Source organism: Parus major, chromosome 3 (assembly GCF_001522545.3).
Source record: "Parus major isolate Abel chromosome 3, Parus_major1.1, whole genome shotgun sequence".
NCBI lineage: Eukaryota > Metazoa > Chordata > Aves > Passeriformes > Paridae > Parus > Parus major.
This window is the reverse complement of record NC_031770.1, coordinates 24,996,655-25,024,514: the sequence shown is the minus strand read 5'-3', so window position 1 is coordinate 25,024,514 and position 27,860 is coordinate 24,996,655. Positions and strand designations below refer to the sequence as shown.

At 40.0% G+C, this 27,860-nt stretch overlaps 2 protein-coding genes across 8 annotated transcripts in view; one reads left to right on the top strand and one right to left on the bottom strand.

The window, feature by feature from the left end:
- LRPPRC (leucine rich pentatricopeptide repeat containing) overlaps positions 1-3,836 on the top strand; it is an 86,018-nt gene extending 82,182 nt beyond the window's left edge. For both annotated transcript variants that reach the window (XM_015622127.2, XM_015622126.2), the window contains exons 37-38: positions 1,880-2,022; positions 3,350-3,836. In XM_015622127.2, coding sequence (XP_015477613.1) covers positions 1,880-2,022; positions 3,350-3,406 — 200 coding nt within the window. In that variant the 3' untranslated portion in view covers positions 3,407-3,836. The remainder of the gene's footprint in view (positions 1-1,879; positions 2,023-3,349) is intronic.
- On the bottom strand, positions 51-27,797 carry ABCG8 (ATP binding cassette subfamily G member 8). Of its 6 annotated transcripts, none has more exons than XM_033513328.1 (14): positions 27,507-27,780; positions 26,016-26,120; positions 25,055-25,211; positions 22,961-23,199; positions 22,421-22,553; positions 21,109-21,378; positions 19,093-19,258; positions 18,920-19,003; positions 18,400-18,599; positions 18,208-18,284; positions 16,655-16,922; positions 16,043-16,170; positions 15,425-15,558; positions 51-1,232 (listed from the first exon to the last, which is right to left on the bottom strand). In XM_033513328.1, the coding sequence occupies exons 1-14, from the start codon at positions 27,555-27,557 to the stop codon at positions 1,163-1,165; spliced, it is 2,082 nt and encodes a 693-aa protein (XP_033369219.1). In that variant the 5' UTR covers positions 27,558-27,780; the 3' UTR covers positions 51-1,162. The 6 variants fall into 6 exon arrangements, 5 of the variants coding, with proteins under 5 accessions (XP_033369219.1, XP_033369221.1, XP_015478211.1 ...); XR_004496794.1 differs by lacking the exon at positions 51-1,232 and adding an exon at positions 15,663-15,840 and having other exon boundaries at positions 15,471-15,558; positions 27,507-27,794; XM_033513330.1 differs by lacking the exon at positions 16,043-16,170 and having other exon boundaries at positions 27,507-27,797.
- Positions 27,798-27,860: the final 63 nt, after the last annotated feature.

Below are 27,860 nucleotides of genomic sequence, written 5' to 3'. Positions count from 1 at the left end.
ACTGTTCTCCAGGTTTTTTACAGGGAGTAGATCTTTTCACATGTGTTAAAAGCAAAAAAGTACAAGGACCAAAGCCCTTGTGCACCAATCTGTCACAGAGGAAATAAATAGGAATAATTAGGTAAAACACTTCAAACACAAATCCAAGATACGGTGTTAAAAGAATACAAACTTACTTACTTGAATCAAGTTGTAGAAGTCCTATGATGCTATCTAACGTAGAAAATTTGCTTGTTTGGTAACATTGCAAAGAGCAATCACTACCAAAATTGTTTAGCCCTGTAACAGATAGGTTGAGGTTCAAAGTAGAATAAGTTTTTTAATATGTTTTTACAAAAAAAAAAATGGCCCTTTTGTCACTAGCACTGTACTTGCTGCTTTATGCTGTCATTAGTCCTCTGCTGCTTTTACCTCAGTAAAAGTTCTGTAAGTGAACTAGGTTTTTCACTGTCCTTCCTAACTACATGATGGTATAGCAGTTTCATAAAGAGATTGTAGAGAATCAATCACTTGCTCTACTATACCTAAAACAGTGGTTAGAGTGTATTGAACTTGTGGAACTGCACTCTGTATGAACAGATGCTTGCTGTACTCTCTTCAGGCAGAAGCTCCTAGTAGGTTCTAAAGAAGATACTCAGTACAAACATGAAGAGTTTTAAAAGGCGTTCCCAGGTTATTCTGTGCAATCATCTTACCTGTATGAGACCTTGATCATTTGACTGTTAAAGGGATCATCAGCAAAATATTTAGCACAACTCAAAATGAGAAGGCTTAGATTGTGCTCTAGCCGTGAGGGGTAGAAATAAGAGCTTTTAAATTGAAGTTGGTTGTTTTTTGTTTGCTTTTTTTTAATTTTAGAGTTAGTAAGCATTCAAACACGAGTTCTTGTTTTGGGCCAAATCCAACCTTGTATTAGCCTAATTTTTGAGAGAACAAATTATTCTTCTTTCAGGCTGTTATTTTTAATTACAAAAAGGCTATGAAATGTGGCAGAGTATTGCGATTACCACAGTTGGTTACTGTTTCTAATTAACAAAAAAATGGGCAAATAAAATTGTTTGTGTTTAATAGTAGAATAGAGATTACAGCTGAAAGAAGTTTGATCATCTATCAGGTTTCCATGATGGAGCAAATAAAAGGACCTTTATTCCTGTCCTTGTCCTCAGATGAGATCCACTGCCAGGTGTAGCTTTCCTTCAGTCTTGTGAGATGCACAATCCTTTGCTGTATACCTTTTAGAAAAAAGAAATACATAAAATCACGATTAAATGCATTAAATGCAATCTAAGTATTAGCTCTTTTTGTTGGTGTTTCCTATATAATAAATCTATTTTAAAGTTGTAGAAAGTTAACAATTTCTATGCTTTCATTAAGCTGTCATTTCATGCAGGTTTTGCAGTAGCCTCCCACATTCAGAAAGGAGCTCAGCCACTTGCCAGGTGTGAGTGGGAAGCTTTTTCTCACAAGAAGGGGATACAGGCTATCCATTTCTGCACAAAGCTTTTTATTTATTTAATTTTTCTTTATGAGCAACTGTTTTTGTAGCTCCTATGGTTGCAAAGATGATGTTTCCAAATTTGAAGTAGTAAAACCTGAGACAGGTCCCATACTGCAGGTGTTTGTGTTCTCCCTCCCAGGCAACAGAATGAATTTAACTGGACATGATGACTTCCTTGATGTTTACAAGGTGCTAGGAACTGTTGTACTGCTTCTAGGACCCCAGGGACAGCAGTGAAACTGTCAGGGGTTGCTTCAGTTTCATCCCAATGCTTCTCAAGCAAACGTCTGAGCAGCAGTCGATGGTTAAGCATGAGTGAAGACAGGTGGAAAGAGAAACAAGTAACCACTGAGATTTTTTGGGTTCTGTTTTTTTCCTCAGAATTGGATGGGGATGTTGCTTCTGTAAAGGCTACGTATGAGAAAACTAAAGCGAAGAATATAGAGCTGCACGAGATCTCTTTGAAATCTTTAGCAACTTTTCTGAAGAAAGTAGGAGAGCCTGTCCCTTTCACTGAACCCCCTGTGAGTATTCCCTAATTAAGAAATAGATCTGCAGATTTATGTATGTTCAGTATTAATAAAACAAACTGCATGAATAATTACATAGGGACTGGGTCTCTGCAGATACTCCTTAAAGGACTTCTCAAAGGAAAATGTACACATTACAGATATGTGTAATGTATGAAGTCCTGGGTGTTGTGGGGCTGTGGTAATCTTGTATTGGATTTGACTTGAGGAAATAAAATCTCTTGGGGTTTACGATATTTCAACTATTTCCATCTTATCAGGCACTCATCTACAGGAGTACCTTTATCAAATCTCCTTGGGGCATTTCTCTAAGCAATTGGACTTGAAAAGGCTGTGCTTCAGTAAGAGTTACTGGCTTCTAGTTTTCATTAATTAGTGTTTTGTGTCTAGTACAAGTTGCTGCACTAGTAGGATGGAATTTTAGAACTGTAGGAGTTATTTTTCGCAACTTTTCTTCTAGATGCCCTGCCAAGATACCTATGCAGCTGAGCAAATACATGTTACTTAAGGGTGACAAGCAGCATGATATTAAATTTGTGAAGACTGCAAATAGTTTTGCATCATTCCCTTGACTAATAGTCTATTAGTACCATTTTTGCTAAGCATATTTTGAAGACATTAGGTTTTTCATTCTCTAAGAAAACTTTTAATTGCTGTTTTCTCACCACTTTTTATATTCTAAAAAAATATTCTGTAATTCTGTGAAGACTGGCTATATACTGTTTCTCTATGTTGTTTCATGATAAATGTGATTTTCTTTTCTAATTTGTAAAGCATTGGAGAAAATTTTGGCGCAAAATACTTGGTTTATCCTTTCAACAACTATGATGGATTTTTTCTGCAGCTTTATGTAGTTTATAACCTGAATTTTTACTTTAACTGTTAATTTAAAACCTAGAATGTCTGTTTCTTATATGTAGCTAGTGAAAAAAAATAAGAGTGTTTTTTCCAAGTCACTGCGATGATTCATTTTCTGATTTCCCTGTTCAATTTTTCTCTAATGCAGCTTGGTCTTTAGAAGCGTTTCAATTTTTTTTGACACAATTGCAGATTGAAGTTAAAAAGTATTTTCATTTTAAAAATGAAATTGATTATATTATTGCATTTAGTAATAGAAGCTTCATTATGCATTTTTGGCAAGGTTTTCCTTTTCCTTTTATTCACTCTCTCTGGTATTTCTCCTAATTATACAGACTTCAATACAGATCTAGTTTTGCATGACAGAGAATAATAGATTTTGTCAGGACGGAAGACTTTGTTCAGAATTGGTAACTTTTCATTTGAAACAAGGTTGAACTTGTTTATTCCACTCTGTTTATAGGAGACATTCAAGTTCTATGTGGAAAAATGGAGGAATAGAAGATTGGAAGCATCATGAACAGACAATTTTATGAATCAGTTGTTTATGAAATTGTTTAAATACTACGTTCAATAAAATCTTTAAAAAGCATATTATGTGTAATTTTTAATTTAAATCTGTGATTAACATCATTTGCTGTAACTGCAGTTGATAGAAATATGTATTAATAGAAATGCTGTTAAAATTGCTAATTAAATATCAAAGTGCAGCCCTCTGAGATATTTCCATTTTGATGTATGATCTGCTATAAACGCAACTCAGTTTTTTGCTCCTGTTGATTTGCCTGATATATGTATATCAAGAAAGTTGCAAGAGGGGTACATTGTCTTGTCCTTGTTCTTTGCCTGATCAGTCTGTTTTGGGGTGAAAATATAAGGGTGAAGAACATAATCTTCAGGATTCAGCTGTATCTACACAGAAAATAAACATTTTTTAAGTTTTCTCTTAATTGTACTTTGTTGTATTGAGCATCTTGGTAGGGTGTTGGATATTATACGTAAAGACAAAATACTTTTACCTTTTGCATTAGCTTTGTGTGTTGTAGTTGTACAGCATTTTCATTCTCACAAGTGTTAGTCCAGTTAATTTTACAGATGCAAGAACTCCATATGCAGGAAAACGTTCCCTTTAAACAAAGCAGTGCCTATTCTTTGCAGGGGTAGCAATTTTTACTTGCTGGGAAAGTAAAGTCGGTGGACATGCATTATTTGAAGGATTATGGGAGTACAGCTACTCTGAGACGATATTTTAGAGTCCAGAGTTGTGTGATCATGCAAATAAGGCATGTCTAAGTTACGAAGATTAAATATTAGGTAGAAAATACATCCATTATCTCTGTGCATAATGATGGAAACTCACAAATGTGCACATTGGTATTGTAAATGGAACGTGTTGCCTGCTGAGTACTTCAAACCAGTTTTAACAAAATGAAATATTGTTTCTGTGCATTTCAGCTTTGTTTATTAGTCTTGACATTTGCAGCCATATCTGAACTTTATCTTTCTTAGGTTTTCCCACATAGGCAAAATTGTGGTAATTAAAAATTCATGGGTACGCTAAAGGTTTTGGCGAAATTTAGAAGACTTGTATGGTCAAAGAAAGAAATTGGGTCCTAATTTTTTTTTAAGGTAAACTTCCAATTTAATTAATTATTATATTAACAAATTCACAGAAAAATCCCATGCTTTAAAAATGAGGCTTCACTGATCAGGAGTGGGGAGTGGTAAGTTTTGTTTTCCAGGCAGGCTAGATGAATGCAAGCAGTGTCTGCTTCCTCAGTGGTAAGGTTTTGCAGTGACCTTCATCACTCCACAAGCATAGACTTGACAACATATGGCAGCTACGTGGCTCGAACCGTCTCGCACCCTTTGTTCCTGGCTTGTCAAGATAAGGCATTAACATTTGAAATTTCATTCATAGCCTAATGGTTTTGTGCCCTATCTGAAAGCAAGCCTAGGCAGGACTCAGTTTATTTCATTTCACAAATGGAGATGGTTCTTTTTTCTAAAGCTACAGCTACATTACACGTGTTTCAGTGTAATAGCAGCATAATTGAAGACTGTGTCAACTAGTTGGCAACCCTTTCTCTAGTGCCACAGCTCTTGTTTTTAGAGGTCATCTTGTGAATCTCTCCAATTCACAGCAGTAGCTGTGTTCCTGTAAGTGGTGTCACAGCTGAGCGCAACTCGAGGAAATGAGCGAAGATGCAGCTGGAGCTGAGCTAGCACATGGATTAGGGAAGAGAATATTACTTGAAGCAAACAGCAGGTCATCACAGAGGAAGTTAACAGCAGATCTGTGGACACTGACTCCCTTTTTGACAAGGAGGTGAAGTTTTAGGAGGCTGTCGATCAGGTACTGCACATATCAGTAGTCTGTGTTGTGATACCAAGGGGTCATGTTTGCTGGCTGCTGCCCTCTGAGGCAGGAGAGCAGCACACAAGGCCACAGCCAGATGCAGGGCTCTGTTGCTGGTGTCCACAGTGGGGTCTGACCATGCAGGATTGGTGCTAGTTAACATTTGTCCATTTTTCTTCTTGCTGGTTTGCCTCTGCCAGAACCATGCCCTGTAATTGCCGTTACAGAGATAATAAGTACATTTGATAGCCTGTAACTGAAGAGTGTAAGTGAAATTGTTTTCATCTCCAAAATTGCCCTTTGAGTGACCTCATGGGAAGTTGTGGGCTGAGCAAGCCAGCTGCGGAGCAGATTAAACATCAGTGACGTTCTGCAGGAACATGAGACCAACCACAAACAGGGTTTCATGGCAGCAGTGACAGGGAAATGAGCAAAAGGACATGCTGACCATTTGGGATCCCACTGGAATAGCCTGGACTCAATGGAGCCCAGCCCATCTCTGTGGCAGAAATAGGAAGAAGGAGATTATTCCATGGATGGGCTGCTGTTGTGTGATAATACTTTGGATTTCCTGTCCCAGTAAATGTTTCATGTGCAGTTAAGGGATGATTACACAGAGAAGTGCAGTCTCTCCTGTCTTTAAAATGTAGGCCGATGAGGGATTTGTGCCACGCTGGGACACAATCATCTCAGTCTGAAACAAGGTTATACTGGGAGGGTTTTGCAGAATCGGCATTTGTGCCGACTCTTCAAGAACACGCTTGAAATGATATTTCTTGTGCAGTGTTGTGCTGAGACTCAGCCATTTCAAGCATGAAGAAAAGTGCAGTTTAGAAGGTTGGCATTTCTTCACCAAATAAGTAGGCGTTTTCATTATTCTTTCATCTTCAAAGAGAGAAACCTGTAAGATGACAAAATGCAGAATGGCAGCCTTGCAAACTTGTCATGGTGATTTACTGGTCCTGAGAGCAAACGCACTCTGGCACACTGACCACAGCATGCACCCCTTTAAAGCAGGATAGAATTTTTTGCCACCGGCTAGTGGATAACTGGGATTGTGCAAGATCCAGACCAGGTGCAGTGTCTGTGAGATGGAAGCACGCCTTTCCAGAGGCCTCCGTGGGAAGCAGAGAGCCTGCTGACATGCCGTGACCTGACATGTTACTGTAGAAAGCAAATTGTGGGAGTGTGTATGTGTTTGCATAATCATGTGTCTTGATTGGGGTTGAGAGGACTGGGAAAAGCTTGCTGCCTGAATTGAGATGACTTAATCTCACTCTCTGCCCTGTATCACGTTATGGGCTTGCCTCTTCCCCCACTCCCCTTGGGGAAGGGGCAGGAGGAGGAGGCTTTTGGGATCAACATGGGAAAAGTTTCCTCGTTAACTACCAATGCAGTCATTTTGCAGCATGGTATTTACATGCTATGGTTTTATCCTTATCTACTAAAACAGTTTGTTCAACTCATTGTCTCCCGAGACCCTTTCTTACATCAAGAATTGCAGCTTGGTAGGTTAGTAGCTGTCTTCACACTTTTTTAATATGTTCCCACTGTTGAAAATGGAGTAGCTGAAGGAATTGTGACACTGGCATTGAGAGTCAGAGAGATTTTACAGATGGACTGCCTGAGTCAGCAGGATTTCAGCTGCAGTTTACATGACAAGGGAGGATCATAATTGTGAAGGGAGTATTACAAGTGCACATATTGACAGAGGAATAGACTGGTGGTGTGTTCACCAGAGTACTACTGTATTTAGTGCTTTTCTTGAACATGTGATTCTTCTGGATTCCCCAGGAACACAGCAGAGGAGAAAGTGGCAGAAGTGATGGATGTGACCAGGAGGTTTTGCTGTTCACTGTGAGAAATCTGTCAGCATCTAGAAGGGGTGTCCAGATTCCTGTACTAGTTTATTTTTACTGTAAAGGTGAAAAAAGTAAGCATGTAAGAAAAAGCTTAGTCTGTCATTGAATTTAGCCCTCTTTTTTTAGCAAATGCTTCTCTGCATTTCTTAAAATGATTCTCATCATTTCTATGTAAAGTAACCGCCAAAAAGTGTTTCCTTTCCAGAATGGCTGCAGCCTCTGGTGGTTTGCCAGTGCTTCTGTGAATCAGAGGAAACCCAATATCCTTCTAAGTTAGTGGCTTCAGCTGAGATTGTAATTCAATCTGAGGGCATCTTTCTAAGTGTGCAGATCCTCAGCTACAAGAGCAAAGTGCTGGGTTTGCCATTAGATATGGAAATAAGAGTAGATATGGAAGTTTAAGGTTTAAGTTTTCTCTACTGTTTCCTGTAATTAAGAAAATGATATAATAGAAACTGTCTTAGGCAGTGCCTGCTATAGATGGGGGTTCCACATTGATCTACTTTTAAATAAAACTATTAATGCAAGGTTTCTCTCTGGTACTCTTAAACCTTTATATTGCAATTGGCTAATGCTTCACAATTTCTCATGTGATTACTCTTGAACACTGATAAAGCACTGGTATCTGTGGAATTGCTATTGTCTGCAGCGATTGCTACAAACCACTTTGTAGTTCTGTTTCTCACAGTTACTTCTCTCAGCTATAAGTGCCAATGAAACCCAGGGCTTAGAAAGCAGCAGACCCCAGTGTCTGGCAGTGATGAGCCTTGACAGTCAGCAGCAAATTTAATTCTTGGCTTGGCAAATAGTTGGCATCTGCTGTTCTTCACTTAGCCTATGAGACCAGGGCAGATCTACAAAGTGAGTTTCGGGAAGGATTGTAGATAGGTGAGATGAGTCTTGAGGGAAGGAGTGGAGGGCGAACTTTCCGGGTGGAAAGCAGTTTGGGTTGGAGGGAAAGCAGGGGAGTGTGGACGGGACAGAGTTGTTCTGGCTAACTTCCTTCAAGGCTGGCAAAGAAGGCTCTGAAAGGCTGTTTTGTTTGATGCTGGACTTTTATTTATGGGAGATGGGCTGGGAGGGGTGATTTTCAAGATACAGGATCAGTGCAGAGGAACTCTGAAGGGATGGAAAGTGGGAAGGATGGCCATTGTAGGTCTCAGTAGGCAAAACCAGCAGCTTCAATATGGTGCCTTAGGCCTGGGATTTGGGAATGATTGGGATTGGGAGTGAATGGCCATGCAGAAAAGGAGCAGCCTGCAGCTTGGCTGCTGTGGTTGATGACACACCACCATGGACCTTTGCCTTTTGCATGGTTCCCACTGATTTCTCTTCAACTGCTTCTCCTTGAGGTATGCTGGAGAAGGCAGCTGTGGCAGCAGCAAGGACTGCTAGGGGTGTGTTAGCTGCTGAGCCTAGCTCAGTGAAGGAAGAGGCCATGAAAGACTGATCAGAGCTGCTGCGCCAAGCTGGCCCTCATGTCTTTCCCCCCGCAGGGAGCTGGGATGGCACTGGCCCCGTAATCAGCTGAGAGCCTGAAGGGAGAGGAGCCATCATCACAAGCCAGAAATACCAAAGGAAGTTTGTTCCAGCAGCAGCCTCTTCAATCTCCCACTTCTCAAATTTAAAAGCAGCTGGAAGAGTAAGCATGGTGTTAGTGTAATTCAGGGTGGTGCTGTACAGGAGTCTGGATACAGCATTGTGTGTAGCATTGAGGCCATCACCATTTCTTTGTGTTTTCTGATACTGAAATTGCAGCCTCAGGTGAGGCTGTAACTGAAGCCACTGTGCCTGAAATAATCTGAAAAACTTTCTGCCTACAACAAAAATAAGTCATGCAATTGCTCTTGTTCCTTGCGGAGTTCCCTAGGATTTCCTTCCCATCAGTTTAGTTAGTAGCTAGAATGGTCTGTGTGGCGTTAGTTAACTGTAATGCTTGATAATTTCTAGCAATTGTCTAGTTCTATGGGCCTCAGAACCCTTTTTAAGTAAAATTACACTGTAAAAATTAGAAATATGATAGCGTATGCTCACTGGAAAATCCATTAGGAGCAATATATCTGTAGACTTTGTTTAAACACGGCTTTTGCATTTCTTCATGATATTATTGACACAACCTGCATTTCAAACATTAATGTTCAGCAAGAGAGAGCACTGTAATGTGCTGCACCTGGTCAATAGTTCAGCATTCCAGGAAGAAAGAAAAAGAAATCCTGATCAACTGTGTGATAGCTAAAAATAAATATGTATATAATGTGAAATTAGTTATTTTGAATCCTCTAGTCTTCTGTCTCTCTCTATATATATAATGTATTTAATGACAACCGTATTTTCATCCCCTATAGTACAGATAAAATATTGTGCTCCAGTTGTGTTTGTGCCAAGGAATACAATTTCTGCTTTTGAGTGTCTTTCTCACTGTCATCAATAACATTACAAATTTGTCTAAATTCAGCAAGTAAAAACAAGGTTGAAAACTATGTTTTACACCACTAGCTGCAGGGGGCATAAAATTACGGTAATTTGTGGCTTTACTATTGTCAGTCATGTTCAAGAGTTTTTTTCCAGTGGAAATTTGTCACGCGCCTGTCACTGAACATACTGTGGAGCTGCAAGGCGTTTTTCTAATACAGAGGCACTGAGCAATTCCCTGTGAAGTACATAAAGCTAAAAATACTCATTCACCTCTTTTGCCTTGCTTTTAGAAGGAACAAACCTGGAGCAAGTGTGTTGAAAATGCTTGGCAGTGCTGAGCTCTGCTGTAACCAGACAAGCATGCCTTTCTTGGTAATAATAATACTTGGCCAAAACACTTTTTTACAGGATTATTTGTAGGAGTTGAATTCAGTTGAATACAGTTGAATTTGTAGGAGGGGAATTGGGGAAGTAGGTACAGTTTGTGGTGTGAGTGGTCAGAAGTGCTGTGTGCAGAATCACCTTTGGGCTGGTGGGACCATGCTGGATTTTGGACTGTGCCCATGCTCCTATTGCTAAGAACTACAAGCCAAAATGATTGATTAAATGATTCTATCAAGGGGGGGATGCTAAAAGAGCAAAGTTGGTGGTGGTGTTCTGCCTTGCTTAGCTGAGACCAGAGTCTCTTGGGCTGATGGCCAGCACAGGTTTGTCCTCCAAACTTCCCACCTGGAAATCTAGCAACTGCCTTGTGTAAGGTAAGGTACCTGGTGGCAGCTAGTAAGGGCACTACACATCTTGTTCTTCAAGGTTTTCATTTTGTGTACCACAGTTTTCTGCTGCCTTGTTTGGAGCTCCCATTTTTTGGCTTTATGCCTTTCCACAGTCAGATGAAGCACTGCCACAAGGCAATTGCCTGTTTTTTACTGAGTCATAGAAGGTTCAGGTATTTGTTGAAAAGCAATTATTAAGGTAATACTCATTTTTTTAGGGCAATCTTCACAGCATTGAATTGTGACAAGGATGATGTTTACTTGTGTCAGGGAGGAGCTGCTGGAGGCCAGACAGTCATAGCAGCGCTGCTACATTTTTTGGTTTCCTTCCTCCTGATTTTCTCAGGGAGTGGAATGTGAAGGTTTTCTATTTTAAGAAAGTTTCCATTGTTTTCTAAACACTTCCCCCATCCCCCAGTAAGTGAAAATGAGCAAAGGTACTTGAAGGCTGATCATGTTACCTGTGACCTGTGATATAGTTGTATGTTATTGCAAGGCACTGGGAGTTCATTGAAAATTACATGTTGTGTGTATTTTGGTGTTGATTACTTGTGAATGTTCATGGATTTCCAATTCCTCTGCATTTGCTTGGAAATTCAGGCTAATTTTCTTGTGTAAAAATATGAATTATTTTTGAGGCAAGTGGCATTGTTTGTCTACTCACCATGTAGTTCTGGCCAGTACTTTAACACTTATACCTCTAAACTCACTTGTTCAACATGAAAAACTACTGTGGGGCAGAAACAGTGATGAGATGCAGTAGGAAACGTAGCAAAATCTGATCAGATGTTTAAAGAGCACCAGCTCATACAAATGTGTCATTGATGGGAGATGCTGGTTCTGAAGCCATGGTGTGAATATAGAGGGTTTGAAGTTATAGGGTTTTTAGCATTGGAAGCATTGTAGGTATCTAACTGTGACCATGAAATCAAAATAATGCCCACAAAATTTACAATTCAAAATAACCTTTAAGTTTGATTTAATGACAAAATAAACAAAATAAATGTCAACAAACAGTCTTATAATTAATTATATAAATTGGCAACAGCACTTCTATAAATTATGGATTTGAACTGCTTTTTAAATACTCTCTACCTACTTTTTCTAAAAAAAAAAGCAATCATAGGCATTAGTTATGTGCGTATATACATATGTATGTAATCCATCCATACAGATACTTCTACATATTAATATCAGTACACATATGTATGTGCTTTCTAAAGCTCAGCAGTTCTGAAAAGGGTTAAGCAGTTTTAAAATTACCTCAACCCACTGCTTAAACATTGTTGCCTTAATTAATAGCTGCTAACACATGAAGGGCTTGTCTTGGCTCTCAGAGTATATAAAAAAAAAAGCAGCATGTCACAGAGCTCTGTGTACACTGTTTCTTGTCTACTGCCATTAAAATTAATCACTGTGGCTATAACCTGAAAGGTTTGTTATTTCTGGTAAAAGTGGACACACCAACACCTGCAATTTCTTACACAAAGAATCTCCACGCATAATGCATTGTCTGTGATTTTTTTTTAAAGGAATTCAATGGGTTTTTTTACTAAAAGGAATGGCTATTGATACTTGTTATTCAGCATTTCTGAAGAGATTTTTGGAACAAATATGAAATTGAACTTTTGGCAACTACTTATTAATTTAGGCTAGCCATAGTAAAAGCTAGTTCTTCCCCAAGGAGAAGTTAAAAATATTTTGGAGACCTAACACTACCTGTGAGCAAGTATGCAGGGCAGTGTTTCTATAACACATTATCCAGTGCTAAAAGACTTTATCCTTCTGCCATAGTGGAGAGACTCAATAAATTTGGAGTGGAAATTGGGGAAGAACTTCCCACCTCTTGCTGTATTAAGTACTAAACTAATAAAGGGAATTTTTAAACCTGTTTCTTAACAGATCAGTATCCATGTAACCAACAATGACTCTTGTGGTTCTAAATTTGTTGAATTTTCCTTACAAATGGCATTGTTGCTTGTGTTTGATAATCCCGTTCCCAAATTGCACTGCAGCCCAATCTGCACACTGCAGCAACTGATGCAGTTGGATTGTGCACAGTTCAAACAGTAGTTGGACAAAATAATCTGGAAACCCTGTGACCAGTTAAATGTGGTGCCAGTTCAAAACCAGTTTTGCACTGACTTGGTTGCCTGCAGGAGCAGGGACTGGGACTTACAGCTGAGGAGATCCCTTCTAAAGCTGGCCAGGGAGAATATAGGGACAGCAAAGACAGCCACTGGTGAATCTTTGGGATGGGGGCACTGTTGGACTGGTGGGCAGTGCTTTGCTGAGTGACACACCTGCATTACCACATTGCTCAAGTCCCTAACATTGTACTGACCCTGTGGAGTGGGCAGTACAGTGAGTTTTGGGCAGTGTTTTCCTTGTGTTGTTTAGTCTCAGTGTTGAGACTGTTGTGGACTGCAGCAGCTCTGGTTATACTGATACAGGGATGCAGGCAGGAGGGCACAGTGAGCTGCTGCTGCTGATACAGGGATACAGTCTAAGGAAAAGGAACTGCTACTCTCAAATTTGGAAAGCAAAGCTGTGCTGAAATTCAGTTATGACTTCTAGCCTTGGTTTGAGCTCATGGGAAGACTTCTATTGCCTCACCCCCCGTGTGCTTTTGCAGCGTCGGCTCTGCTGTGGAAGCATACGCAGAGGCCAAGGCATACGGCTTGACCTTCACTGGCTGAGAGGGGCATCATTCCCCCAACTTGCATTATTTGCAAGTGCCAGCAGTGCGAGTGGGGCAGGTTGTGTGTCATCCACCCACTCTTCTCTGAGCTCTTCCCAGTACACAGCCCCACGGATGCTATTGTTAGGCATGAACGCTAATTGCTGGTATTTCAAGGCTCCTACCTTCTTATTGCTAAAGCCTGTAACAATAATCACAGCCTATATTCCCCATCTCTCGGCATCAAGGAAACAAGATATGATCATAGGCAGTGTGCTAATGTAATTGTAGTATATAGAATATGAGCTTTTTCTATGTAAACAGAGGCCTGGCCACATCCTATGATAGCTCTTCCCGCACTCCGCACGCGGGCTGTTCCTCGGCTCACCGCTCGAGTCCCCATTATGGATACATCCACCCTTGTCATAACACCACCTCTGAAACACTCACACCGTTTGGTCCTGCTGCATAATGGTAAGAGGGTGGAATATTAAATGGAAAAAGGCTGTTTAAGTAGTGTCAGCAGCCTGACTAATTTCACAAAAGGAAGGAAATTCAAAGTTAAGGCTATGGTATATTCTTATCTAGATGCCTGAAGATTTCTGTGCATGACAATATGCCCCTAAAATTCAGAGCTGTCCCTTATGTCTTTAATTTCTCCCATTGTGTCGCTCCTTTTTTTTATTAAACATCAAAGTGAATTCACAACAGAGAGTCAGCCTAGAATTTAATCCTCTAAATACCTTGAAAATAGAGGTTTAGACTCGAAGTACCAATATATACCCTTAAAACTTCAGTGTAATATAAAAGAGATTCTAATCACAACAGATCATTACAAAGAAGAGTAAACCACTTTAAAAAAAATTAAGTGTCTTAAATATAATAAAAAGGAATAATTAAGAATCAAACAGGAAGCTGCTATTCTGACAATTTAATGATGCTGAATTGGACTGAAAGAAATGGCTTTGCCACTAAAAGGCAGCGAAAATCTGATAATTTCAAAATGGCACTATGATCAGATCAAGTGGGGTTTTTTTGAAATCAAATGCAGCAGAATGAGAAAGAAATGGTAGAAGTCACCTTAGAAGAACCTTGTGGTGTTTTGGATTCCTACTGCTGCCTGGGGCTGAAGATCTTATTTTATCAGACCTGCTTAACATCTGTAGACCAGGGTCCTATTGGGAATTTATTAGCTGGTGGAAAGTAATGTGGCAGTCCTAATTGCCAAATAGAATAGTAAAGCATAGTCGTTCTGTCATTCCTATTTCTTAACAAAATAAAACAACCAAAACCAATCAAACCTCACAATTTACATAACACTATCTGGGACATTACAGCTATTACAGTAGGAGTTTTCAATTGTGTACAACATGCAAATGAAAGTCAAGTAGACAATCTGCTTTGGGTTTCTGTATGTAAGAACATCTAGACGTTTAAAAGCAAGCAAGCTAATCTTGCAAAATGCTCACAGCAACTGTACATCTAATTTGCACATGCACTCACCATGACTCTGTGAATTATGGCCATTTATTTACTGCTACTCATTTTCTGAGCATAACTAGGTGCACTGTGACAAGCATTAATAGGTTACATCGTTAGATTTTTAATTGCTCAGAGGCAGGTTGGTGTTTTCTACCTGAGAACCTTAGGAAGCTTGACAAATTAGGAGACTTGGCAAATTGCTATGATGTCTACTGCAATGGAGAAATATGTCATTAATAACAATTAGTTGGTACGCGCTTATATTGTAAAAATAAATCCAAGAAGGCAAAATAATTTTATTTGTTACAAAATTTCATCTCTACAGTGAGCAAACGCCTGTTTTGGGCATCATCAGTATATTACTGGAACACAAAGGAAAATCTTTAAAACACAGAAATAGAGCTTTAAAACACATAAGCAATTGGAACACAGAGCAGTTCAAAATTGTGTTTTGCATCCTTGCGTGTTCTCCTGAAACACTTGTGAAATCTTCTGTGTTGCTTTCCTCTGTGCTGTTCTTAATATGTTAAATGCCATACATGCCACAGAAAGTGTTTTGATCCTGTTTTCTTGTAGCCCTCTGAATTAAGTGATCATCCTATGTTCAAACATTATAGACTAAAACATCAGCTATTATTACAGAGCGCGATGGGTCCTTTTGTATCGGTGTCCCATAGCTCAGACTATTTCCAGATGTGGAGAACTCATAAGAGCCTTGTCACTCGTTCAACCCGTACGCGAAGCAAACAAAAAGCCCAAAGCCCACCCCCGACCCCCAATGTCAGGCTGCAGCCGCGGCCCGTGGCAGGCTCCCGACTCCTGGGGTTCTACTGCCATCCTGTGGCAGCCGGGCTGCCGCGCCCGCCGCTCCCCGCCTCCTGCCCGCCTGCCGGGGCTCCCACCGGGAGCCTTCCAACTCTGCCTGCCTGCAGGGGAGCCCGTCACCTGCTGCCTCTGCTGCTCTTACCAGTCTTGGGTTGATTTCTGCTTGATAAAGCGCAGAGATAAATAGTATAAAAGCAGGAAGCTGCAAATGATGCCTGTGAGGACAAGGTAGCTCACATAGAGAGGGTGGGAGTCCAGGTCCAGAGCCTGAGTGACCTGTAAGGACCAATAACACAAAATCAGGAAAAGACAAAATTTTCATGCTGGATCACTTCATGCTGGAAGTGTGTTTTATGTGTAAGTTCCCTGGCCCCTGCTACCTTCCCCTGTTTTCCAGCATGGGTGTAGCTTCCAGGGTGGTTTGAATAGAAGGTTGCAGCTACACTATTCCTGTTTCAGAAGAACGCAGTTCAGCTTCTAAACAATTCCAGCAAAGTGAATAGTTGGGAGCTGGTGTCGGAAAGAGTTGCCCTTTGTTATTTTGGTTTTTCTCTGCAACTAAAAGAAAGGCATAGAAGGAGCAACTGCTGTAGGGCCACCTTTAGGAACAAATTTTCAACCAAGTGTAACACAACTTCATGTGTTGATTTGGGCAATTCCCAGATTTGAGGCCTACAGCATCTATTTAAATATGACAGGCATATAAATAGCATTTCAATTTCTTATCAAATGCATGCAACAATTTTTATTGCTGACTTACAAGTTTCCCTGGTATTTGGTAAGTAATGTTTCGATCAGACATTTCATATGTGGTGTCAGTGAACTGAATTTGCATCATTCCTTGAAAATTCCATCTGAGAAAAGAAATTTTTGAAACCCAAAAAGGAACTGCAAAAGAAAATGACAGAAATTGATACACACACACAAACTTGAGACCTCGAATACTACTGTGCTGCTGCCAAATACAACAGGTTTGTCTCTCTTCTTGACAGCCAGAGGCTGTAAACATGTGACAGTGTATTATTGGACAAAATGGCAGACATCCTTTACATAGTTACATGGAGATGGGAAATCAGGAATATCCATATCTATCAAACTCCCCCTGTCAACTAAGTCTTCCTGAAGCTCCATCTTTGTCTTTGAATACAATTCTTTTTACTGAAGAATTCAGCAACCACAGTAGTGCTTTTTTGACCAGCTTCTTGTTGCCTCATTTTCAGATGGAGAAACTGATGTAAAATGCACTGTCACCATCCAAAAAGATAATAACAAAAGTAAGAATAAAGCTGAGTTTTCCTGCACAAGACACATTGCCACTGATGAAAGCAACTGGTGTTTCAGTTTCAGAAAGAGGTGGGGAGCTTTGTCTTACCTGTCCAGAGGCTGTTCAGACTTATCACAAAACCACCACTCAGGTAGAATGATGTGAAGAGGACATTGCCAAGGAAGGCTGAGAGCTGTAACGTCGGTAGCAGAGCTGCCACCCAAAGCGCCATGGCACGGGCACTGTAAACAGCCAACCACAATAACAGGAAGTTCAGCAGGAAATGTTCTGGCTCAGGAACAAGGTTTGCCAGCCAGTAGATGGGAATCCCATAAATTATAACAAAAATGCAGTGTTCTGGGAGCTCCCCCAAAATCTGTTTGGGAAGATGAAAATGAAAATAAAAAAAAAGAGAAAAAGGTGAATGATAATTACAAAAATATATGAGATATGTCTTAATTTATTTACAGACTGTTCATAAAACCTATAGGAAATACTCCCTTAGAATGTAATAATCTACCTGTTAGGGGTTGTCAGTGACATGCAAAACCAGTCCACAACAGAAACAAATGCTGGCTAATTTTTTCTCTGGTTGTGACAATGCCTAAAACTAATTGTTACAGATTGTTTTGTTAAGAGTTTTGGGAGCTCCTAAGAACGTAATACACTTTTGCTTTGAACTGGTGTGCTTGGTAACAGTAATACTGTTACTAACTCATGGCAACTGAATGTTTTGTCCCAGTTTGGTTGAAACTAGTGTGAGATTAAATTTGAGACAAACTTGGCTGTTGGTCCCTTCACCACCTTGTCCCAAAGGCAGTCCAGTTAGCAACTTGATTAATTGCAAAGCAAAAGCATAACTGGGATTTTCTCAAATACCTAAGAGGTATATAGAGAGCATTAGTTCTTCCAAAGAGGGTTGCTACTATTCTCTAATACTAAGGTTGTAACAAATTACATCGATTTCTCTGTGAATAATGTGCAATCTTTGTGACACAATGCAAAGAATATTTTTCTCTGGCAACCACTAATAAGCATTTAAAATCTCGTGCAGAAATGGAAACCTAAATTACAGATGCCATGGCAGGCAGAACTCATCTAACAACACAAAGGAGGGATTATTCAAAACCTTTGTGAAAAAGAGAATGTAGTTTTTTAGAAGTTCTAAATTTAATTCTAGAAACTCTGGCTTTTTGTACATGTAATGCATTTTTTATCTCGGACCAATACAGGCCCAAACTACTCGAAATACCACAGCATTTTGTGCTTTAGCTTTTGATACGAAGGTTTGGTTTTACAGATCAAGATATGTAAGCAAACTTTCAGAGATGCTGCAGTGAATTAAATATGCAGGTATGTAAAATTATCTAAACCTGGAAATTTGAGTCCGAGATTTCTCACATTTTAGCCAAAGAACCCAGTGAAAAGTTCTTTGGCTTTCCTGGTGTGGGATCTCAGCCATGAATTTTGGCAAAGTTCTAAACTAGCGTGAGGCTTAACCTATTAATACTAAGGAAGTGAGACTGATAGCCGTAGCTGGCAGACACAAAAGAATAAAGTCTGATATAAATGTGATTGTTTATACAGCAAGACCTTGGTTTGCTTGTGTTTTTTATTGTTCAAGACAGCTGTTTATATTTCCTGGCAGCAAAACCAATTACCTTAGCAAAGAAGTATGGGCCAACAGAGTACATTCCACTTTCCAAGTCATGATAAAGCATTGCTCTTTCTGAGTGACCTGCAGGGTAGGAACAAACACATTGGGTTGTGATAATAGGTTTATTTTTTTCATAGATTTAAGAATTTTTTAAATTTTGATTCCTTATAGCATTTACAAGAAGACTGACACTTACACTTGGCAATAACATCCAAAATTATTGTGAATGGGATTAGGGCACCTATCATGTACAGCAGGGCTGTTGTGTCACGAATAGAGAGTCCGGTTTTTTCATGGCCATAGTACAAAAATCCAATTAGTAATGACATAAGAAGGGCTTCAAATCCATGGATTAATAATGTTGGAAGATCTCTGAAGTCATTGGAGACCTGACGACTAGGAAAACAGCAATATTGACCGTAAGATATAATACTTACTAATGCCAGTTATATTCAGACACATTACCCCAAACAGTGTTAAAATCAATTCTTGGAACTTGCTGGCTTTGGCTCGGACAGAAGTTGGGTTCCCTGTTCCTGTAAAGGATTTTACCTAGTCAAACCTATGAAGCACCTGTAGCCACCAAGTGTTTCAGGTCTAAAATGCTGAAAAGGCTGAAGGAAGACAATTGGTGTGGGACGTTCTCTACCTCTATCTGATGATTTTAAATACAAATGGGCAAGATACATAACTGTTTATGCTGAAGACAGGATTACCTTAATAATATAGTGAACTGCTTTAAGGCTCCTGGTAATTGATCACTTGAATTGTGAGGCATATTCATAACCTCTTCTGAATTCCTGCCCAAAGGAAAAAGAGAAAAAAAAATGGAATTAGCACAAGGTGTAGCTATTATTCCAGATCTTCCATATGACACTTTTTCTTTTACCTCTGCTTGATGACTGTGGTCTCAGCATTGTCTCCTTCAGTAACTTTCCATAAGAAATCATCAAAATGTTTGACCTTTTCAATGAACAAGTTGGCAAGAGCATTTGCTCTTTCTCGGCTTTCCATCTCTTTTTCTGGAGTCTGTTTATCAATACTGGTCAAGTCAACTGCAAGACATTACTTGATGTGAGTCCATGTGCCATAGAAGAAATAACTTTATGATGTGTTTAGAATCAGGTATTTCACTGAGAGCAAACAGTCCAACCTGTGTACATGCATTAACTTACAACAGTTAAAATTATCAGTTATTTTAGGTAATTAGAGATGAACAGATTGTTAATGTATATGTTTCTTACCGAGTCACTCAATGAATCACTGAGAGATTACATAATTTCTTATTATAGTATTATAAACTACTATTTCAGATTTTTATAAATTTCATAGCACCTTGAGAGCAGTGCTGAGAAAAAACAGTTTGAATTTCCTTCCTGGCATGTAGGCATTTACAGTCTTTTATGAGACTTTGACTTAAATCACATTTTTTCTTCATCTCCAAAATTATAGTTACTGTCTTAGCTGTATCTTACAGAGGTGCCATAAACTTTACCTGATACTGAGAAAGTCCAAATGTAATATTATCTAAGGACAACACAGTCATACCAATAATAGTTGACTTAGCTTTTTTTTTTTTTTTAAATCTAAATTTACAATAGTATTTTCCCATGCTGACCTTTGGTGTAGATTGACAATATCTGATGTTTTACAGATGTTTTCTGAGAGAAATATCACTGTACATTTCTTAACTCCTTGCACTGGACTGATCATGTGTGTTCAGCCACTCTTAGGAGGAGCCCATAAGAAATTCTTTGCCTTCCCTTCTGCCCTGGTCACCTGTTTCTCTGTCACACTCACAGCCAGCATTTGTATGTTTCCATCAGGTGGGATGCTCTGCCATCCTGTCCTATTTCCACCTTCCTGCTGCCCATATTTCCTTTCTTTTCTTGTGGGTACTGACTTGGTGCATACCATTCAATAATTGTTCGCCTGCCTCTATGCCCTCCCCACTTCCATGTCACAGGGGACATGTCATGTTGTTCCTGTAACCACAGGCTGTAGCTACAGATTTCCCCAGGACTGCCTCATTCTCCATTCCCATAAAGGGGTGCTGCAAGCCTCCCCAAGGCTGTGCTTGGCTGAGGACTCTCTGAACCCTGATGGTGACAAAGGTCTTTTTGTGGGGCTTGACACCAAGGTTAATTTCTGTTTATCTCTGTGCAGCTAGCACTGCCTGCCACACAGGCACAGCTGAGGAGATTACTCCAGAGCATTATGGCTCTCTGAGGTCCGTATCAGGTTTTCTGGCCAACTTGAGTGCAAAGACCTGGGAATCGAACCAGCCTCTGTTAAGAGATTCCTGCCCCTAGATTAACAGGGGCAGATTCCCTTTCCACGCTGCTAAAACCAGAAGTTGAATGGATTTGAAACCATGTAAACTTTCTTTGAGGAGTAAAAAGATTGCTGATTTGGATTTGGATATTCTCCCTTCCAGTGTGCTCTGTAGGGCAGCACTCCTTTTTCCCATTACCTGTTCCAGGTTTGTATCAGATTAGGAGCTAGCTTCTGGGAAACAAACTTCTACATTTTCTTAATTGAGAAATCAGAGAACTGTCTACAGATAGCAGTTGATGAGTTTATCTGTGCCTTTCCCAGAGAAGAAGTTTCAACCAGCTAAGACATGGGAATAAGTATGGTAAATATGTTGGCAAGTTATTGCATCTGGCATGGTTAGAAGGAGCATTTTTAAAATTAGTTTTGTCTGTACCGCTTGTCTTTGCTACATTTCCTGTACTAACAGATAAGGATCCTATTAAAAACTGAACTTGCTGCAATGTTGTTTTGAGTTAGTTACAAGGAATTTCTAAGACAGTCATGGTCAATAAAAATCAACATTACCTAGCCACTTAGGAAAGCAAATGATTTCCAGTAACTATTTTTTATGACAGTGCTTGATACTGACCATAGAAATCCGCAGGATTGCTGTACCTTGGGCAGGGATAACCTAGTTCTGTGAAATACTGGACCATGTCTTCAGCTGTTCCACAGTAGGCAGTGAGTCCAGAAGTCATCAGAAGAACCAAATCAAACAATTGGAAGATATCTGACCGGGGCTGATGAAGTGAAAGAAGAACCAATCTGTTTCCTCTGGCCAGTCTGGATAATGTTATCACAAGGTTATGTGCAGTAAAACTGTCCAGTCCAGATGTGGGTTCATCAAGTATGAGTATTCCTGCCAGAGACATTAAGTTTAGCTGTGGAAAGCAGCATGTTTGGTTTGGAAAATATGTTCTAAGTGAAATGGTGCTAGTGCATGAAATTTCACTCATTTTTAAATTTAAAGAAACTAGAATTTTCTTTTTTAACTTCAGTACATCTATTCCTGAGCATCACTTCTTGCAAAAGTACTGCTTTTCGTATAACTACAGAAGTATAACTTTATACAAGCAAAAAGATTTCAAATCTGTTTCCTATAGAAAAAAAACTGATGAGGAATCTTGTTCAACAAGAGGCTCAGTCAAGGTTAGTAGTGCTTTTGATATATATAAGATCAGAGAAGGGATTCAATCCAGCAAAATCAGCTGTGGATTTAGCCTCATGTTTTGTTTCTACTGAAGTTTCTAGATCACCTGCAACATGACATCATGTCAGTGAGTTGCACAAGACGGCAATGACTGACTATAGAGCAAAGAAAATGACCTTTCCTGTTAATACTGCACATGTAAATGGGGTCTGTGTCAGAGGGAAGGAAAACAATTTCCATGTTAAAATACACCAAAGTAACTTGTGGCATGTGATCGGATAAAACCCAAACCTTATCACTATAAGTGATATGTGATATGGACTAACCAGAGCACTGCTGTGAGAGTAACTTCAGGCAACTTTGAGTAATCTTTGTGGTGGTGGTTTTACAGAGTGGTGGGTGAAGGCTCCTGAGGGCTCTGCCATGGTCTGTCTCCACTTTTCCACTGGCAAAAGTGACCAAAGCAGAAGTGTGTCAGCTCCTGAAACACTCTGTTTATAGAATTATTCCTTTAATAATTACAGTATTATCTGTGATCAGCACTGATTGCAGTTTAAACAAATGGAGCAGCAGCAGTCACTAACTGTGCTGTGGAGAGGGTGGTGCAAAGCCTAAGTGTTACGAGCTCCTCCAGCTGCCCTAAGGGCAGCTGAGTGTGTGGCTCTTCCCTGAAAGCTTCCATCTTCCTGCGGTGCCCCGTTACGCCCAGCTGGTGTGTGGTGGGCCCCAAGAAGGTGTGAGTTGTGCTCACCCGGGTTCCAGAGCAGCTGCACGCCGATGCTCACCCTGCGCCTCTCTCCCCCGGAGACGCCCCGCAGGTACTCATTCCCCACCCTGGTGTTGGCGCATTGCCGCAGGCGGAGCTCTGCGATCACATCTTCCACCTGCCGGGATCCAAGGGTGACAGGCGTCAGGAAAGACTTCATTTGCACATTCGTGCATAGATAAAACTGAAAATATGATTAATAGAGTTAAAATTCATCTGGATATTTCAGTGCTAGAGACACTTGAAAACAAATCTTGATTTTAGAGGTAACATTGAAAAAGACTCAGCGATCAAAAATTTAGCTCGTCTTTCAGCCTCTCTAATGCTTTCTCTAGATTGTCATTTTTTATGAGCTTTGGAACAATTGCTGCTTTCTATCTTGAAAGATGAAAAAGGTTTATAATTCATAATCTACATAAAAAAATGCTAGATTAGCTGTTCTGACTCCAAACATACAGGATCTCTTGGATAATTCCTGTCAGACACATTCTTGACAACTTTATTTTTCCCCAACAGTTTAATTACCCTTTTTTTCCTTTGTGAGTCTGAAAAAAACTTTGGAAGACGCAGTTTGGCAACGAACAATAGTGTTTCTCTGACAGTCAGGTGTGGGAGCAGTCGGTCATCCTGCCTCACGTGTGCTATGCATTTCCTGACAAGTTGGGGAGTGCTGGGTTTGTTGTTGATCATGACTTGACCTGACTTGATTTTGCCTCCATGATCACGGCAGGTTATCACGTCAAGCAAGGATGTCTTTCCACCAGCTAGAAAAATAAAAATTGAAAATTAATTTCCAAGGGATGGTTTTGAAAAGTGATCTTGTCATGGACAGAGATGTCAAGGAAAACAAATTCTTCCCCAACCCCTCATGAAGTTTTCACAGAGATGGGATGATCTTCGAAGAAAATATTGACTATAAGCTCCCATTGAGGAAATCTCTCCCCTCTGGAATGGACTATGTGGTTTGAACCCTTATCATTTCTCAGCAGAATTTGGTATCCGAGCTTTGAAGACAGCTTCATGAACACAAGAAGTGTCTCTTATCTCTTTGGTAAATTCTCTTTCACTTTTGAAACACATGTGAAAGATGGTCCTGCCCTGGCTGCAAGGCTGCCACCCAAATGCTCAGCAAGAGCTCTCTTTGTGGAGGGATTTGTGAATTCAGAAAGAGGAGCTGGATCAGCTGAATGACTAAGGCATTGAATGATTATACTGACAATAAGAACATTAATCACGATTGAAATAAAAATTATTATGACTTAAATAAGACAAAAAGTCATTTAAATAATTAGGAAAAGTTGGCTCATACCCAGAGGTAAGAAAAGTAAAACAATGAAAACAAAACCTGATTTGGAGTTAAACAGCAAATGAATTTTTCCTTTTTGTTGTATGATGCTGTATGTAAACACACAGAACTCTCTTATGATTAGATGTCATTTATTTCTAGTCTCCCTGTTGAAAGATTAACTCCACGCTTGCTTCTTAATACATACATCTCAAAAAAGAAACCCATCCATCTGTAAACCATGTATTGCTCTGTTTAAGAGTGACATATTGATTGCCATTGACAATGTGAAACCCATCAGCAGTTTAATCCATTTTACTAAGGCATTTGATTAAATAGATGATAAACAGCTTTTGAAAATAGTTTGACTAGTTTGTTGAAAGGGGTTTGTGCTCAGTGTATGTTGCCTTACAAAGGTGCTGTATCTATAACTCAGTATGTTATTTCATCACAAAGCTTTTCCTTTTTATTATCAGGAGAATCTCTAAGGTAAGCTTCACTTACATTAAGAATATGTGCTAAGGAAAAATTCCCATGGCAATAGGGAAGAAAACTCTAATTTTTTAGGAATAAAGTTAAAACTTCTTTGGCAAATATGCCTTGCCTGTGAGAGAACGTATCTTCACTGAATCACTGAGCTAACCTGTGTAAGATTCTAGTGGAGACACAGCATGGGGGTTTTTGCCTCCCAAGTATGGCCCTTTTTACTTCAGTTTAAAGGTCCTGTATCTACTTGTTGTCCCCCTTGACCAGTCCCACCTGAAAATGGAAGGAAAAAACCAAACCATAGTGTAATAAAGCAGTAACACAAGACAGAAAAGGAACTGTCTTTTCTTCTCTGTAAGTTTCTATCAATTAAAACAAATGCATTATTTTATCCTGTTAGAATTTTCAGTCCAAATGGAATTCCTGCTCAAGGTTATGCAAGTTGGCACTGATCTTTCTTATGGGGTCTGGCCTCATTTGTTTGCTATCTCAGTATGGTCTGCAATTGAACTGTGTTGAATCTGAGCCATGAAACTGATTCATGTCTAGCAAATCTGGGGCTGCAAGGCCACACTTGCAACAATACCTCACTACACGTGAGGAAACAGAATGCAAACGTGTGTCGGGCATAACAAAAACTGGTTTAAAAATAAATGTTAATTTCCCCCCCCAAAAAATCTTTCTCGGTTTTCTTGTTCATCATGTCACTTAAATAATGTATTTTACTGACACATCCATTAGTTTTTTCTCAACTAGATTTTGACATTATAAAGATTGCAGAGTGTTGCTCTTGATTATGTCCATTTTATCTGAGAGCTGGTCATACAATGAAATGTGTTTGCTCTTACCAGTGCTTCCTATAATTGCAAGCATCTGACCACTTTTCACTTTTAGATTCAGATTTTGGATTACTGGCATGTGCGAATGGGGATCTGATTTCCACGTCCAGGGCATTTTCATCTGAGCAAGGTTCTCATACCAGGGAATCTGGGATGCTGTGTTAACCTAACAAAGAAGGAAGTAATTCCTTTCAATTCAAGCAACAAACTATTTAAAACAACTTCAAAGTTATAATGTTACAAGCAAAGCATATATTAAAATATTACTGTTCATCTTCAGACATTCATAGGAGGAAGCTCTTTTGCAGCCACCTATGCTTTCATGCCTTGCTTCTTGTTCTCTTAATCACTAAAATGCTTTCTGTGTTTTGTTACTTTGGTAATTTATTACCACAGTAAATTCTAAATGTTTCAAACTTTAAATATAATTAGAAATTCCACAAAACTGAAAATTGTGAAATCTTATTTAGATGCTATGGTGAGAAGGAGATGAAATATTTCACTGCTTCATTGAAATCCTCCTTGTTAGTCATCTTCTCTTTATCCCCCATTTATTTATTTATTTAGTTAGTTAGTTATTTGTTTGTTTGTTTATTTATTCCACATACTTGTTCTTGCTAGCAAGGGCTCCTTTCATCCCTAGCTGAACAGAAAGTCCCTCTGCTCCAGCCCTCAGATGAATAATTTTGCTCAAGACTGAAACAAAGCTGGGCCTAGAAACAGATCTCTCTTCCTGTGTTATCCCTTAACTTTACTGGATGTATTTACAATACAGAGGTTAGTCTGCTGTCAATATTGCAGCCAAGAGTGTGACTCTGCTCACAAGCTGACTGTGCAGTAATCGTGTGAACTACTTTATTTGGCTTTTAAAATGGCCTGGGTATAAAAACAGGCATTGCTGGATATGCTTCCTGCTGAAGGGAGGTGTATAAATGACAATTTTTACATGTTGGTAGTTGAGGCTTTTTACCTGGTAGTTGAGTTCTTTGACTTCCAGAACATTTGATTTTCCACTGTATGTGAAATAAAGACTGTTGTCTTCTTCAGAGTGAAAAATAGTATCCTGGGTCTTGGTCTGGAAAAGTTGTTAGGTGGATTACATCAGTTAATTGCAGTAATTAAAGTGCTGCTCAAGTCTGAGTTCAGAAAGGATGAAGCACAAATGGAAATGTATTTATGGGATGTAACAATATAAATGATGGACTACTGTAGTGCAAAAGTCAAGGAAATCAAGGAAGGGTTGAAATGAGTTATCAGTTATCTGTTAATCAGTGTGAAAGGTACTTTGTTCTAGTGACATGTGAGGGCCAAACATGTGCTGCACTTTTCCAGTTGCTTTCAGATTAAAAGGGAAAACTTTCAAAATGGAAATAAATGTCATGTCACTCTAAAGAGATTAGACTTTTTTGAGGAAGAAGGATGTACTACTTCAGCAGTATTTGTCTACTGAATCAAAATGGTGCATATTGTAATTGATGCATTTTGGCAGCTAAAAATGAAGGTTCATGGGAAGTATGTCTGTTATTGAATTCCACATGGACTCGGTACACTTGGAGGCTTTATGAACAAATTGGTAAGCAGCCACTGGTGCAGTCCCTTTCTTCTCTTTTATTCTTTTAAATTCACCATTTATCATCTGGAACTTAATGTTCTGATATATCAGGTAAAATAAGTCTACTTGGCCCTTTTACATAGGAAAAGCTGCAGTTGGGAAGTCCTAGGAAAGGCAGCTTTCTGGCTTTGGGTTTAGCTCTGTGTGCATGCCTGCAGTTTTCCTTCCAGACAGCTGGATCTCTTCCACAGTTCTGTGCTTTTCCTACTTGTCAGACTTATAGCCTAGCGAAGGCAAACGTACCTGGTCCCTGTGTACCAGACCCTATACATGCCTGTGGTATCTTTGGCAGAGGATGACCATGATCTTTGTGTCAGCCTTCTGCCCTCACAGCAAACAAGGCTGATTATTTTTTTTCAGTCCAGATACGCAGCAGAAAGCAACATAACACTAAGCAGCCTGAAAAGCCACAGGAAAGCCCTCCAAACTACTACCCCTGCTGCCAAAGCCCTCTGCTCCCTTCATTATGCTGAACCTAATTTTTAAGAACAGGTGCTCCTCAGCAAATGCGGGGATCCAGTCTGAAGGCATTTCCTGGGAAAGCCAGTCCAAGATATGCTCAGGAGCTCTCTCCTCCATCCATACATTTGGAGACGCTCTCTCTGCTCCACGATGGTGGTGGCACCTGAGTGCCAGCCTCATGCTCAGTGTGCCCCGGTGCGGGATGGGGGCGCACCCTGCTCCCCGCTTCAGAGCTCAGGGCTCACAGACTGTGCCAGCCCGCTGGGCAGGATGGTTGCCTGCCTCCCCCCGCTCCTGGCCAGCGCGGTAGCTGCGGGATAGCGGAGCCCCTCGGACCCCTCCCCACTCCACGCGGCTCTCACTCACAACCAAGCCCTCGCACATCACCTGGCTGCAGCTGGCATCGTCCAGACAGACATTTTCAGTAGTTTCCTTCATAGTAGTGGTGGTGGTGGTGGTGGTGGAACGTCTCGCTCCCTGCAGTGGTTTGTCTATCGTCTCTTTGAAAGCTGTGGAAATCCTTCTCTTGGTTTGGAGCGCAGTCCTTTCCAGGAACCCTCACCGCAGCACCATTTCTCCTGGCGCTCTGTGTCTCTGCAGCTGGCATGACCCCGTGGACAGGGAAATACTCCCCACCTCTAGGACACTAATAGCTCAGGCTAAAGGTACATCAGATAGCGGCTTCGGCTAATCACTGATCAGTTATTCTCTGGAAAAAGAAAGAACAGGGAGCCAGCCTCT

Bases quoted from the DNA above. Each gene is read 5' to 3' on its own strand.
- ABCG8 (XM_033513328.1), bottom strand. From the start codon at position 27,557: ATGAAGGAAACTACTGAAAATGTCTGTCTGGACGATGCCAGCTGCAGC. The intron at 18,600-18,919 runs GTAATCCTGTCT...CTGTTTTCCTAG, and splicing joins CAGTTCACTATATTATTAAG to TCGTCAGGTCTCCAATGACT. The intron at 16,923-18,207 runs GTAATTGGTTTT...CTTCCCAAACAG, and splicing joins GCCCATACTTCTTTGCTAAG to ATTTTGGGGGAGCTCCCAGA.